The sequence below is a fragment of the Podarcis gaigeae genome (assembly GCF_964106915.1).
Source record: "Podarcis gaigeae genome assembly, chromosome: 15".
NCBI lineage: Eukaryota > Metazoa > Chordata > Lepidosauria > Squamata > Lacertidae > Podarcis > Podarcis gaigeae.
In genome coordinates this window covers 30,260,548-30,276,154 of record NC_139692.1, presented here as the reverse complement: position 1 = coordinate 30,276,154, position 15,607 = coordinate 30,260,548, and the positions used below count along the sequence as shown (strand labels likewise).

General features: G+C 50.1%; 1 protein-coding gene across 10 annotated transcripts in view; it reads left to right on the top strand.

The window, feature by feature from the left end:
- The first annotated feature begins 2,707 nt into the window (after positions 1 to 2,707).
- The window catches only part of ELN (elastin), a 57,564-nt gene continuing 44,664 nt past the window's right edge, over positions 2,708 to 15,607 (top strand). For 5 of the 10 annotated variants that reach the window (XM_083714514.1, XM_083714513.1, XM_083714510.1 and 2 more), the window contains exon 1: positions 2,710 to 2,883. In XM_083714514.1, the coding sequence (XP_083570640.1) occupies positions 2,799 to 2,883 (85 nt within the window). In that variant the 5' untranslated portion in view covers positions 2,710 to 2,798. Of the gene's footprint in view, positions 2,884 to 15,607 lie in introns of all 10 variants that reach the window. The other 5 variants (XM_083714516.1, XM_083714517.1, XM_083714511.1 and 2 more) reach the window with 2 other exon arrangements.

Sequence of the window (15,607 nt, the reverse complement as noted above, 5' to 3'; positions counted from 1 at the left end):
AGCAACAGGCAGCCTCCTCCGGATCAGGTGATGGAATGACCCAGTTATGCCCCAGACAACAATAGGGACGAATTGCCCACTGTAGACCCAAACAGCAACCTCCTCTGAGATGGGGACGGATGCATCTGTCACCTTTGGGTTTTAATTCTTCTTAAATTCAGTTTGCCATATTTCTGAATCGGTTTGCATATTTTTTAAAAAATAGCTCTCATGGAAATTTATCAGTACCTGGCGTTCAAGTCACTGATGGTCACCTGCCTTTTGATCCTTTCCAAATGTTTTTTGTCTATCCTGAAACTCCTGCTAGCTTCATGCCACATCCTAGTATTTCTGAGATAAGAAGCAACATTCCTCTCTACACCTTAAATAATGTTTTGTGGTCTTCGGCACAAAATTTCAAAAAATAAATAAATCGGAAAAGGGGCATGCCCTCTCCGCTCTTTAATGATGAAGGGGAGACACGCTCCAAACTCTGGCTAATCTCAGTCCATGTTTCTTAGATTCATAGAATTGTAGAGTTCAAAGGGAACCCCAAGGGACATCTAGTCCAACCCTTGCAATGCAGGAATCACAGCTAATGAACCCCTCGCAGACGGCCATCCATCCTCTTGTCTGAAGGCACTGAGATGAACCTTTTTTTAAAAAAAAAATATCCCGTCCAACAACCTGGCTAATGTCTTCCAAACACTGACATCCTGAAAATGATGGGATCTGGCGAATAAATTTGCCAGACAGGGGTGGGAGGGGGCAGGGAAGGCACCCATTTCTGGCATCGAGGAAAAAAAGTCAACAAAATACAGGCTTTCTAGGAGGCTGGGAAGAACAATTCCTTGGAAGCAAAAGGTTCCAGAAATTCTTGAGTGGGGAATTCTGCACCCCATGCCAGATTTCTGTGGATGGGGGGTTATAGCCATCTGTCTTCTCTATATGTAACCCTACACATAGTGGTGGAGCAGTCCTACTCTATCTGCCACTGCTGCCCACACCTAGGTGGGTGGCATAGCAAGGGATGGGACTCTATCAAAGGTCACACCTGGTTTCTGGGGCCTAAAATGAAGATTTTATTAGCATCTTGAAGATGGCAAGAGTTCTCCTGGGCATATATGGTCAGGTATGCATGAGGTGTCTCTACTCCACCTTCTGTAGCAGGATGGAGAGATACTCTTCTTCTAGGGTCTGCCCCGAACATGTGCAGAGAGCATTTCAGTCACCAAAGTGAGAAGGAACATCATTTGGAAAGATCTCCAATCTTGCCATTTCCTAACCACCTTCTTCATTACAGCTTTCCTTGTAATCGCTTTTACTAGGAATTTTGTCAGCGGGTTGATGGATGTACCCATTTCACAGAAGGGCAACTGGAGCCAAGAGAGTTGCCCAGCACTTTGTGGTGAATGCAGCAAGGCAAGACATCTTGAAATTCACCACCTACATCCCCAAGATGTTTGGGTCTCTCTTACTGCCCTGAAGGTGGGGGAAGGGGATAAATTCTGCAGGCGAGACTATCTAATTCGCACAGTCCCAAACAACCTGAGAACCAAACCTTTGACATATGCACTTCTCTGAATTTTGCAATGCAGTTCTCCAGCCAAGGAACAAAAATGCATTATTGTTAGGCAAAGTATGCCTAACATTGCATCTATTAGCAAAAAGAACATGCCCAAAATGCATTCGATTATGTGAAACCGTTTTGCAAAAAAATAAACCCTGCACAGAGCCAGGCCAAAAATTGCATGCAACAAACTGCATGTAACTGTGTGCATTTGGAGCTGATGAATTCTTGTGAGGGCTTTTCGGAATAAATAAACAAATTGCAAACCGATGTGGAAACATGCAGAAGCAGACTGGGCGACAGGAAGAACAAGGACCTGGAATGGACAAGTTTATCTGTGCCACTCCGCCTTTGCAAATGTGGAAACGAGAGCATTGGTGTTGTACTTGTTGTTTTGCTAAAGGTCAGGGGTCCGCGGCCCCCTTGGCTCAGGGCCACTTTCAGGCCACGGCTCCCTGTGTTGCAGAGCACCGGTCCAGGTGTAGGATGTCTGAGCACAAACAAAACTGAAACAACCGCTTAGCGGGGGCTGGCTGGCTGCGGCCCAGGGGTTCAGCTGCTCAGAGCTGGAACCCTTTGGAGATAGCTTATCTCCAGACTCTCCGACTTAATTTCCGCCACCTTCCCCCACCCCTGCTCTCTCCCCCACCCCACCCTTAGTCCTGTCTGTTCAGCGGGGACCTGTTTCCATCCGGCTCCCATCCTCAGGGCCCCTCACATTCCATTCCAAGACACCCCCCACTTCCAAAACCCATTCTGATGAGAGACCCTCGCCCCCCTTGTCCCACAACCTGACTGCCTCCTGGCCCGTCCTCTTGGCCTCAGGCCTTGATGCCCTGCATTGGTCCGGGGCATCTGATTCAGCCAGAACTTTATCCCCCTCCCTAAAAGGAGGGGGGGAGCCGCTGTACCAATCTGGATCCCCCCTCCCTCCAGCTCCCTCCCCCTTTTCCTGAAATCTCTCTTGGCAGCAGAGCTCGCTTTTGGCAACAGATCCCACCCGCGCTGGGGAGAGAGAAATTACAAAGGCAAGCCAGGCTCTTGGAGAGAGAGAGATCCGTGTGTGTGTGTGTGTGTGTGTGTGTGTGTGCCCCCTCTCCCAATGACGTAGTGTCCTGAGCCTTGTCCCCTCCCCTCATCCCTCCCCTCTCCCCCCCCCCCTTTTACATCCTTGGAAGCCGCAATTAAGCAGCTCCGCTAGGATAAAACACTCCAGCGGCCAGCGGGCTGGGGCATTGCGTCGAGAGAGATGGCCAGGCTACGGACTCCTTCCTTCCTTCCCGGGGCTGTCACTGTCCTCCTGCTCTCCAGTCTCCCAGCTTCGTGGCAAGGAGGTAAGAGGCAGCGGGAGCAGCAGAGAAGGCTCAGGACGAAAACCGCAGACAGCCTCTGACCAGATGCTTCCCCCCCCCCGGCCCTGGAAGGGGTCGCCGAGCCGCCTCGCTTCCAAGCCATCTGCGGCGGAGGCTGTTCCGTCTGGGCAATTGGGGCACCTGACCTCCGCCTGCACCCACCTTTTTGCTTTCTTGCAGCAGGCCACTGGCTGTCACAGGCTCCCCTCTGAGGTGCACTTGTAGAACTCGGCAAGGAGCAGGATGGGGGGCAAGACTGAGAGGAGTCACCTCTGCCTCCCTCTGCTGTGGGTCTCTACAGCTCCTGCCCCACTGGTGGGCACCTGCCGTCGCACCTTTTAAAAACTCAGTGCCCGCTCCCCCCCCCCCTCTGGAGCAAGACTCACTGCTCCAAATCTGAGACCAATCCCTCTACTCCCTGCTTGTTGGTGACAAGGGGCAAAAGTCTGGAGCCCCCGGTACTGCCCCTCACCACCTCCAGGGTCTCTGAAATCTTCCGGGTTCACCCTGGAGGTGGCTAAGGTGCTGCCTGCCCACAGGGAGTCACTAATATTACCACTGAAAAACTTTAAGGGTCTATCGTGGTGGTTGAATGGAAGGGGGGCAGGATATGAAGCCAGTGGACTCCAGGTGAGGACAGGAAGGGCTTAACTGAATCCCCAGAAGGTGTTTGCCAAACACCAAACCTCAGCCCTTCAGATGGTGCAAGCATGTAATGCAGTGTTTCTGAGCATGTGCAGAGTGCATTGAGGAGCCATAGCAGTGCTTTGAGGATTGGGGCACAGAACGTCAGAGTAAAAAGGGTTCCTCTTGAACCCCAACATTTACTTTCATCTTCCTTGGTGTTGGGGGGGGGGAGTTAGCTCACCGCTTGCCCCCCACAAGTGAGTTTGGTCATTGCTCAAGAATTAGCTGTGGTTCCTGCTTTGCAGGGAGTTGGACTAGTTGAGTCGCTGAGTCCCTCCCAGCTCTACAATCCTATGAATTATTGCATGTCAGAAGGATGTGCCACCTGCACAGCCCACACAATTTGCACAGGTTGCTCTCCTGTGGTGATGATGTGGCTCTCCCTGGGCGACCACAGACGCTTTGCCCAGTCGGAGAGCAAAGCGAAGCCCATGGGAAGCGGGAGGGCAGGATCCGAGTGAGGTTCCTGCCTTGCACCCGATCCAAAAAGGGGAAGCAGGCAGGAGAAGTGGGTCGTGCCCGTAGGATCCCATGGGGTTCATCAGAAGGGACACCCCCATCCCGGACGCCTTTGACCCATCTCTGGGAACACCGCAGTCCCGCCAAGCAGCCGCCGTCTTTGCCTGCAACTTGGGTGTCCTCTTGGAAAACATGCTCTTCCCGAGTTTTGAACACAGCAAGAGGCATTAATGAAACACACTCTCTTGCTTTTCTATTTTGGCATTCCCCTCGAGATCGTACTGTCTCCCCTTGTTGCCCTCAGGAACTGTCATCGCTTCACTCCAAGCATGTGGGGCGACGGCTTGAGGATCCCATTAAAAAAAAAATCTCTTTGGGAAGACTCAGATCTGATAGGCTGGAAGAATTGCCCATCTCTGGGTCAAACTAGACAGAGACCTGCTGTTCAGAAGGCTGGGCTTTCTCACTCGAGCAACCTGCTTGACAGATTGTCTCTGCAGTAGGGGAAGGATTGCCTAGGGCTCAGATGTTGGGACGTGGGTGAAGAAAGGCACTCAAGGATCGCCACGGTCAGGGCTGGGGAGCTGGTGACCCCAGAGACATTGCAGGACTCCAACTCTCATTATTCCCCATCGTTGGCTGCTGGGACAGGGTCTGTAGGGTCACAGATGTTCCCTTTGCTATAAGGGGCCGGGGGTGGCAGCCTGTGAGGTAGTGTGATGGGTGAAGCAGGCCCACTCAAGTTAAGAGAGGGTCAGACTAGATGACCGTTGGTACCCCTTCCAACTCTACAATTCTGTGATTCTAAGTCTCGCTTCTGGAGCACTCCCGAAGTGAACTAGAGGAACGCACACAACCCGTCTCCATCTGTTCCTTCTGAGTGGGTTTTTCCACGCTGGTAGACCGAAGTCATTTTGCTGCGAGAGGTCATTTATTTATTTCCTTCCTTATTACAATGGTACCTTGGTTCTCAAACTTAATCTGTTCCGGGAGTCCGTTCAACTCCTGGAACAGTTCGAAAACTGAGGCGCAGCTTCCAATTGGCTGCAGGAGCTTCCTGTACTCAAACAGAAGCTGCAGAAGCTGCGTCGGATGTTCGGCTTCCAAAAAATGTCCGCAAACCAGAACACTCACTTTTGCGGCGTTCGGGAGCTGATTTGTTCAGGAACCAAGCTGTTTGAGTACCAAGGCACCACTGTAAATTTATATCTTGCCCCATCCTCCCAAAGGAGCCCAGGGTGGGGGCGAGAAGGTGGTCCCCAAAGTCACAGGGAGACCCTGACTGGACAGGCAGCGGGATCCTTCTTTGGAGTAAGGTGGCTGGCTCAGGCAGCGGGCAGCAGTGCCCCAACCCCTCTGCCAAGTCCCCTAAGCTAGCCTCTACTCTGCACCCCCTAAGCCGCCCTGCTGCCTCGGGAAGAGCTGAGGATCTTGTCAAAATAAGTCATTCATCAGTCCAGTCAGATTGTGTCAGGGCCACTGGGACAGGGCAGAGATCTTGCAATCCAGCCCTTTGCTTCGGGTGGTAAAATGTCATGACCAGCACCCCATTACTGCCAGCCACGGGTGGCAAGTCAGCTGAGAGGGCAGGGGTGGCCAGGCTGCTTGGTGTGCCCAGCTGGTTCCTTCATCACCTTGCCACCGTTCAGTGCTTCCCTGCCACCAGAAGCAACCTCCTCTTCATTTTGCCCAACAGTAGAGCCGGCCCCGATGCCACCGGGAAACTCCTGGCTGGAGCTGGGGGTGCCCTTTGCATGTTTGCTGTTCAGGCTGCCTCGTACGAATTGCTGCAAGTGTGGCAGGTCTGGGAGCCAGGGCGTTTGGAGTGTGCAAAGCATGTGCCAATTGGGATTGCTCCCGAGTATGGCTGCACATGCATAAGGTCCCATGTTCTCTCCCCAGCTGGGAGAGACCCCTGCCTGAACCCCTAGAGAGCAGCTGCCGGTCAGCGCAGACTGTCCTGAGCTAGATGGACCAAAGGTTTGACTTGGTAGAAGGCAGTTTCCTGTGTTCCTATGAAATAAGCTGGATTTCCCCCCCCTCTCCGGGGCTCTCCTGGGATGTAACCAGATAGTCAGCCTGGATAGCTTAGTAAGTTGGCTAGAGCACGGTGCTGATAATGCTAAGGTTCCAGGTTCGATCCCCGTACGGGACAGCTGCATATTCCTGCACTGCAAGGGATTCGACTGGATGATCCTCAGGGTTCTTCCAGCTCTACAGTTCTATGAAATAGCATCCATGAAATAGTTTGAAGGTTCAGGATCTTCAGACCCATGATATGGATTAATTTCTGGGCATATGAAGATGGCGGCTGGCTGGGTTCTCAACAGCAGTTTATAGAAGCCCCTAAGCACCTTGCAAGGAAAGGGGAAATTGTGGTTAAAAAGTGGGGGCAGGAAATCTGGGACCCGGGGCTTGGTCCCCGCTAACAACACCCCTGTATTTCGCCACCATTCCTCCAATAGCCGCTTCTCCATAAGTATTTATCAGGGAGAAATTGTCTCTGAAAGCCAGAGGCATGCCTGCACTTTTTTGTCCTTCCTACAAAGGTGTGTCCGTTATGAGAGACTAGATGCCCCTTTGGGTCCCTTCCAACTCTACAGTTCAGCTATTTCCTCCTGCCTAAACAGGAGTTCTGTGCACAAAAGATCTCATGAGAGTTGGCAGAGTTCTGATTTCCCCTTCTTTCATTCCTGGAAGGGAAACGACCACAGAAGGGGAAGCTGGCTCCCCAATAGCTCTTTTCCTAGTCGCCAGGAGTGAGCCGAGATTGCCTGCTGGTTGACCACAGCTTGCAAATGATCAAGAGGGTGGTTGTTGTTTTTATGAGGTGCTAGAGTGCTTAGAGATCCCTAACAGTGGCTAGTAAATTCTTTTGGTAATGAAAAAAATGGGCCGTTTTTTGTTTTTAACACAAGCTAGTATTCTCTTCTGTGGTCAGAAGGTCAGTTTATGTCTGTAATTCCTACTCTGTGTTGCTTTAGGCAGTGGATAAATTGGATTTAACTTTCCCCTCTCACACAGACACCCATTCGAAACCTGGAAAAAGCCACATTTTCCTATACATTAAGGATCCTCAAGGCCTTTTCACACCCACCCGCCTGTTCCGAAGTGAGCGCCAATGAATTAAATTGTGGAGCTCTCTCCCCCTGGAGGCAGTGACCCGCCACCAATAGGGATGGCTTTGAAATGGAGAAATTCACAAGCTGTTGGTGGCTACTAAGCATGATGGCTGGGACGCAGGTGGCGCTGTGGGGTGCGCTCCCACTGCTCGGTCCCAGCGCCTGCCAACCTAGCAGTTCGAAAGCACCTCCGGGTGCAAGTAGATAAATAGGGACCGCTTACTGGCAGGAAGGTAAACGGCGTTTCCGTGTGCAGCTCTGGCTCGCCAGAGCAGCGATGTCATGCTGGCCACGTGACCCGGAAGTGTCTCCGGACAGCGCTGGCCCCTGGCCTCTTAAGTGAGATGGGCGCACAACCCCAGAGTCTGTCAAGACTGGCCCGTACGGGCAGGGGTACCTTTACCTTTACCTTTAAGCATGATGGCTCCACAGTTGGAGGCAGCAATGCTTTTGAGTAACAATTCTTGGAAAACACAGGAGGGGAGAACGCTAGCTGCCTCTAAAAGTGCTCTGATGTCTTTTGATTATTGCTTTCTGCTAGTTTGCTTTCGTTACTTTGCATTTGATCGGTTGGACGCTGCCTCAAATCCCAGCTCTGGAGAAAGGCAGAGAGTCCAAATAAATTTAAAAGATAATAACTTGCAAATACACCCACCCACCCCCACCAGAAAGGATCCAGATTTGCATAAAATGTGCACCTGCTGATTGTTATGCATTGATAAAAATTTAGGGACAATGACTATAGTTTCAGAAGAAATGCAATAATCTCACCCCAGTGGCCAAGTTCGCTGAGCCTGCAAGCTTAATCAGCTGCCCAGGTGCTGATGACTGTGGACGGCTCATTTCAAGCCTCCCAGATCCCCCTTTGGAGAGTTCGTGAGCACTGTACGGGACTTGGACCAGCTGGTTCAATGGTCCTCAAAGTGGATAGCACTCCCTGGCAGGTGGTCAGATTACCTGGTGGGGGCGGTGGCTCTGAGATGCAAGGGTGTGGCGGGGGGGCGCTGGAGGTGGAAATGACCACAGCCTTTGGAAAGCGGAGATTTTTGTGGTTCCTGCATTGCCAGGGGTTGGATTCTTGGGAGTCCTTCCAACCTTGCAATGCTGTGATTCCATCAGTTTTTGTTGCATTGATCAAAATACTTTTAAATGGCTTTTGAATGAATGTGCAATTAATTGTTGGTGCTTTGAATTTTATTGGGCTCTTGGCTTGCTTAGTGGGTCAGGCAAACCACTATTTTGAAAAATGTTTTTTTGTAGTTTGGTTTGTTTGTTTGGTGGTGGTCAACAGAGATGAGTTTATTTTCTCTTTCAGGGAAAAAGGTTTGGTGTAGATTAACAAGTGACCATAATGATAATAGTTGGCGGGGGAAGGTGACCCCAAAAAGTCTGGGAAACGCCAAGCCAGTTTTTCAAATTGGAGGGCCGTTCGCTGCAAAATAGGGCACATATGAGGCCACGCTTGTCCCAGGAGAAGTGGCCTCCCGTCGGCTGATCCTTGGCGTGTTTACTGGGAGGTAGCTCCCACTTGGTGCAAGTGCCTTCCTCCCACATTGAAGCATTCAGAGAATTGCAGGGAAATTGCTTAAGGAAAACAGGACGGTGCATTTTTTGAGTTTGGCAGGCCTTCAGATCCTTTAAACCAGTCAACAATTTTGAGGAATCAGGGCTTGGGTTCTGTTCCAAAGCAATCTTTAGAGTTCAGTGAGAGCCTGGGCCTACGTCTAGGAACCATGCACTCCGCTGGACTGGACTGTATATATTAAAAAGCACTGTTGCAGACACTGTGCAAAAACCTAAAGCCCTGCTTGCAGGATTGCAGGCTGATGGGCCTCTGCAAAGCAGTAGCTAGGTCACAGGCTTCCTCAAACTCGGCCCTCCAGATGTTTTGAGACTACAATTCCCATCATCTCTGACTACTGGTCCTGCTAGCCAGGGATCATGGGAGTTGTAGGCCAAAAACATCTGGAGGGCTGAGTTTGAGGAAGCCTGAGCTAGGAGGATAGGAGGCGGAAGGGGAAGGGAAGGTTGCTTAACCCCTCCTCCTCCCGCCCTCCCCTTGGCTTTCTCCCACCTTGTTTTTCCCTCCCGCCAAGAGGCTAGAAATATGTGTGTCTGGCTGCCTTGGGAAGCAGAGGGAGGGAGGCAGAGAAATGGTAGCGGCTGGGAGGGAGGGGCAAATGTTTCTCGTTTTTTCAAATCGGAATCATAGAATTATGCAGTCCCATCCGACTCAAAGAGCCCTCTTCTCCAACCCCCAGCAAACTGAATTTCAGTTCCCCACATTTCGTCATCAGTTTGCAAATTTTAGTGATAATAAAAAAAGTCCTCATGAAAATTCATTTTAGGACAGATTTCTCCTAACTGGGAAGGCTTGAGGGAGTTAGGGGTGTTTAGCCTGCAGAAGAGAAGACTGAAAGACGGTAGGATAGCCATCTTCAGATATCTGAAGGGCTGTCACATGGAAGAAGGAGCCATCTTGTTTTGCACTGCTCTAGAGGGGAGGATCCAAACCAATGGATCCCATTGTGAAGAAAGGAAATTCTGATTAAACATTAGAATCTGATATAGCCGAAGGAGCGTCTCCACCCCCATCGTTCAGCCCGGACACTGAGGTCCAGCTCCGAGGGCCTTCTGGCAGTTCCCTCTCTGCAAGAAGTGAAGTTACAGGGAACCAGGCAGAGGGCCTTCTCGGTAGTGGCAACCGCCCTGTGGAACGCCCTCCCATCAGATGTCAAGGAAATAAACAACCACCTGACTTTTAGAAGAAATCTGAAGGGCAGGCCTGTTTAGGGAAGTTTTTAATATTTGATGTCTTATCATGTTTTTAATATTCTGTTGTGAGCGGCCCAAGTGACTGGGGAAACCCACCCAAATGGGCAGGGTATGAATAGATCATCATCATCATCATCATTATTATTATTATTATTATTATTATTATTATTATTAACTTACAGTAAGAGCTGTTCAACAGCAAAATGGACTCCTTTGGGACATGGTAGCCTCTCTCTCATTGGAGGTTTTAAAAGAGAGGTTGGGTGGCCACCTGTCAGGGGTACTTGAGCTGTGATTCCTGCATTGTAAAGGGTTGGATTAGATGACCCTTGGAGATCCCTTCCAATTCTTCAATTCCATGATTCTCTGAAATCTTGGAGAGCTCCTGCCAGCCAATGTCGGCAGTACTGAGCTAGATGGACCAACAAGCTCAACTGGCTCTGCAGAGTGGCAGACTCTGCACAAGGCATTTCACTGTGTTCTTATGAGTGGGGCCTCCATCTACAGAGGAAGTCTACCTCTGAGAACAAAATCACAGGAGCCAAAACAACAGGGCTTGGTTGTCATCTGCAGGTACTTCTTCCATGGTTTCTATGGGGCCTCTGGAGGCAAAATGAGGAGGCTGGACTGAACGGGCCAGGAAGGGAGGGAGAAAAATGTTGCTCCATCAACGAAAACCTCACAGATTTTTGGAGCTGGCACCAAATGGGACTTGCAAGGCTTTGGAGGTGGTCGGAAACTGAGCAGCTGCTTGTTAGAGCTGGGGCAAATTAGCAGCCCCAATGTTTTCTTTCCCGATGTATCATGGGCCCAATGTTATTTCTTATGGTGTCCTTGCGAAACCTTTGTTAAGAAGAGGCCTGCAAGATAAGATAACGACCCTTACTAGGCTTTCTATCCTCCTTCTGTAACCAAAAAAAGGATTGGGATCTGAGGCTTGCATGTGGGGGGAAAAGAAAGTCTCGCCTCCCTGATCCCATAAAGATATTGTGCTTTTCTTGTTCCTTTCCTTCCTAGCTTGCATGCCCTTCATGTGTTTTCTTAAGCTGTTCGGGACATGGCAAGGCCTTGCTTAAGCCGTTAAGTCAGTTTCTTAAGCTGCCTCTCCCCTCCCTCCTGAGTAGCGGGAGCAGAGGAAGGCTTGGGAATTAATGCAGCAAATGGCATAAAGGCACCCAGTTCATAGCAATAGACCCACTGTATTCTGCTTAACGCAAGTCAACAGTGTGATGGTCAATGCGATTCAGCAGAAGTCAACTGTCCAGATCAAGGGAAGTAATAGGGCCAATCTGGTCTGCCTTGGTTGGACACCACCTGGAGTCCTGTGTCTGGTTGTGAGCGCCCCTGTTTAAGAAGGGTATTTTCAAGATGGAAGGTGTGCAGAGGAGGTGACCAAGATGATCAAGGTTTTGGAAACTGGGTCTTATGATGAACGATTGAGAGAGCTGGGCATGAGTTTAGCCTGGAATAAAGGAGATTGAGACGTGATATGAAAGCCATCTTCAGATACCTGAAGAAAGATGGGGCAAGCTTGTTTTCTGCTGCTCCAGAAGGCAGGGCCCGAACCAATGGATTCAAATTGCAAGAAAGACGATTCTGACATCAGGAAGACCTTTACTGCCATAAGAGCTGTTTGACAGTGGTGGTGGGCAGAAGGTGGTGGGCTCACCTTCCTTGGAGGTTTTTAAGCAGAGGTTGAATGGCCCTCCTATTGATTCTATTACACATTTTTTCTTGCCTTTCCCCCAAGGAACTTGTGACAGTGTAGAAAGCCTTCTCAGTCACTTGAGCATCAAAACAGCCCTGCGAGGTGGGTGCATTATGCTTAAAGATGAAGACTGGCCTGAAGCCGGACACTGTGCTTCAGTGTGGATTGGAACCCAGTTTTCACTGATGCTAGTCTGACACCCACAATGCTGGGTTGGGGGGTGGGGATCTGCCAATTTCAGTTCCTACCAATTTATCATTTTTCCAATCTTCAGTTTCCCACATTTTCCTATCAGTTTACAAATTAGTCCATAAGAAAATTTGTCAGCTTTTTAGTGCAAAGCAATTTCCCCTTCCATAATGCTTGGGTGTATTTTATTTTATTATTTGACTATTAGATGCTCTTTAGCCACACTCTACCCCAGAGTATGGATTTTTGTACACATAACTTGGCTGGAGAACTGCATTGCAAAATCTGGAGATGTTCAGATTTTGAAGGATGGGTTCTCTGTTTCAGTTTGCATGTTGCTTTGTGCAAAGTGCAAATTAGGGAGGCTTGCTTTTAAATGCAAACTGAGCTGTACTTCTCTACCCATCCCTAGTCATAGCTCAGTGGCAGAGCATGCAAATGTTCCCAGGTTTGATTCCTGGCATTTCCAGGGAGGGCTGGGAGAAATTCTCTGCCAGAAACTCTGGTGAGCTGCTTCCAGTCAAAATACTGAGGTGGCAGGACAGGGTATAATAGAAGGCAGCTCCCAGCGTTCTTGTAAGTGGAGCCTCCATATACCAACTTAGTCTACCTCTAAGAACCAGTGGCGGGATGTGGGTGGCGCTGTGGGTTAAACCACAGAGCCTAGGACTTGCCAATCAGAAGGACGGCGGTTCGAATCCCCACAATGGGGTGAGCTCCCGTTGCTCGGTTCCTGCTCCTAGCAGTTCGAAAGCACGTCAGGAGTGCAAATAGATAAATAGGTACTGCTCTGGTGGGAAGGTAAACAGCATTTCTGTGCGCTGCTCTGGTTTGCCAGAAGTGGCTTAGTCCTGCTGGCCACATGACCTGAAAGCTGTACGCCGGCTCCCTCTGCCAATAAAGCAAGATGAGTGTCACAACCCCAGAGTCGGTCCCTTTACCTTTACCTTTAAGAACCAGTAATGAAAAACCACAGCTGCACTGACCGGGGTGGCTGATGGGAGTTGTGGTCCAGCAACATCTGGAGGGTACTGAGTTGACAAAGCTGGTTCTAGTCCCAGAAAAAAACTATTATTTGGGCCATAAATTTGGCTGCACTTGCTCGACTGCAGATGCAGACCTGATTTGTCCAAGTCATAATGCAGGGGGTTGGAGAAGATGACCCTTGTGGTTCCTCTCAGCTCTAAAATTCTATGATATTCATCTCTGCCACGGCAGTCTTGGGCCTCCTGAGCCTGGCGTGTCTCAGCACTAAGGCGATTAGCTTGGCTGACATTGTGCGGGACACAGAGGGGAGGGAGGGAGGCCGAGGCAGCTGGGCACGAGATGCCGGCACTTGGTGGCACTCTCAACTCCTGACCTCTCTTCCCCAATCTGAGCTTTGGCCTTGGGGACGTGGGTGGAGGAAAGGAAGCTTTTTTGTGAAGAAAGGTGGCAGCATTTGGGACTCTTTAGTTGAGAGAAATGGCAAGGAGGAGGCGACTCGATAGAAAATGACGCCTGGAATGGAGAAAGTGAGTAGGGAAAAGTTTTTCTCCATCTCTCATAACACTAGAACTGGTGGACACCCAATGACGCTGAGTGTTTGAATATTCAGGCAAAAGAAAGTCCTTCATTCAGTGCAGAGTCCAACCATGGAGCTCTCCATGATGGCTGCCAACTTTGATGGCTTTAAAAGAAGATTGGACAATAATAAGGCTGTCAATGGCTATTGGCCGTGATGGCTATGCCCTGCCCCCGTGGTTGGAGGGAATACCAGTTCTGAATACCAGTTCCTGGAAACCACAGGAGAGGAGTGTTGCTCTTGTGCTCAAATCCTGCTTAATGTACTTCCCAATGAGACATCTGGTTAGGAACTGATTCTATGGGTGGTTTTGTGGGGTAGACCATTCGACCTCTGCTTTTCTCTTCTGTGAGATTTGGAAAGTCAGCATCTGGGAGATCCACCAGAATCCCAATTCCCATTTGCACGCCCACCCCGCAAAATCTGTAGGTTTCAGAAGGGCAGCTTGTTGGGGGTCTCCTCAATGTCTCTCCAGACTTTTCCCTCTGGCGGGAATTTGCATGAGGCGCCATCAGAAGTCCTTGGCAATACTTTGGATTGGGGTGGGGTGTGTGGGAAATGACCTCCAGAGTTGACAAATGTATCCCTTGCCCCCCCCACCCCCAAATGTTAACACCCACCAAGAGAGCAACCTTTCTCACTTCCTCTCAATTTTATACCCCCGAAACAAATCTGGGAGAAAAATGAGAAAATGATCCCTTAATTTCCCTGTGACAAGAAAACATTCTCAGTCTGAGATCACGGCAAATGCAAACATTGCTCTCCATCTTTGGAACATGGTGGGGTGTGTGTGTGTGTGTGGAGGGACAGAATCTGATTATCTTGCCAGAAAATGTCCCCCCTCTCCCTTTTGAGACACCCCAGGCCACACCTTCAGCTGAACATACGTTCCCAGACAGGAGATAAACACAGACCCGTGTGGGGATCAGATTGGCTGGAATAGCAGCCAACTTTCTCGATTAAAAACATGACTTAAGAGCCTAAGAAGAGCCTGGTGGATTAGGCCAGTGGCTCATTGAGTCCAGCATCCTGTTCTCACAGTGGCCAACCAGATGCCCCAATGGGAAAACCTCAAGCAGGATTCAATCTCAGAAGCAACTCTCCCTTCCCGCGGTTCCCACCAACTTTCATTCATAAGCATTGCTGCTTCCATCCATGCAGCCGTCATGCCTAGTAGCCATCAATAGCCCATGAATCTGTCCAATCCTCTTTTTAAAGCCACCCAGGTTGGTGGTCATTGCTGCAGTGAGTTCCACAGTTTAACTCTGCTCTGCGTGAAGAAGGAGTTGCTTTTTCCTGTCCTGAATCTCCCAGTGTTTGGCTTCCTGGGATGTCCATGATTTCTAGTTTTCTGAGAGAGAGGGAGGGGGAAAAAAACCTTTCTCTACCCACAGGAGGTAGTGACATATACCAGCCTGGATGGAAAAGAGGATTAGACAAATTCATGGAGGAGGACAGGGCTATTGATGGATACTAGCCGGGATGGCTATGCTCTGCCTCTGTGGCCGGAGGCAGTAACGGAATACCAGTTTTTGGGAACTGCCAGAGGAGGGGAGAGGGCTGGTGTACTTGGGTCCCGCTTGCAGATTTCACAGAAGAGGCATCTGTTGGGCCACTGTGAGAAGAGGATGCTGGAACAGATGGGCCAATGGCTGGGCTGTGGGGCAGTACCTGGCATCATTTCCTGCTCTGTAGCCTCTGCCCATGTGCTCCTCTTGCCCTCCTTGTCCGCACCTGGCAGGCTTTAGCTTAGCCTGCTCCCTTGCAAGCCAGCCAGCTACAACACAGAGACACAAGCATCCAGGCTGCCTGCTATCATCCCCAGTTGCCTGTTGCCTGAGGAACTCCATTATCTCAGGGCCTTAGGCCAAGTCGAGGCATCCAGTCGAGTCCTGATTGGCCAGCCTCGAAGGTGTGTGAGTAAGAAGGAGCTGGGAGGCCCATAATCCTTTCCCAGAGGGAGGCAGGGCGGATTATCGGCATAAAAATCACCATTCCTGGGTCCAGTTTCCGAAGGCCATCTGCGTATGAGTCAGGTCTCTCTCTCTCTCTCTCTCTCCATCCACCGCCCAGGAGCTCTCTCCAATTGCTGCTGGATGTGTGTGTCTGCAGACACCTCCATGCCAACACAATCATATCTGTGAAAATAGGAGAGGTTAAAAATATATTCAAGTTGGTTTGAAATATAACAGACAAAGCTCC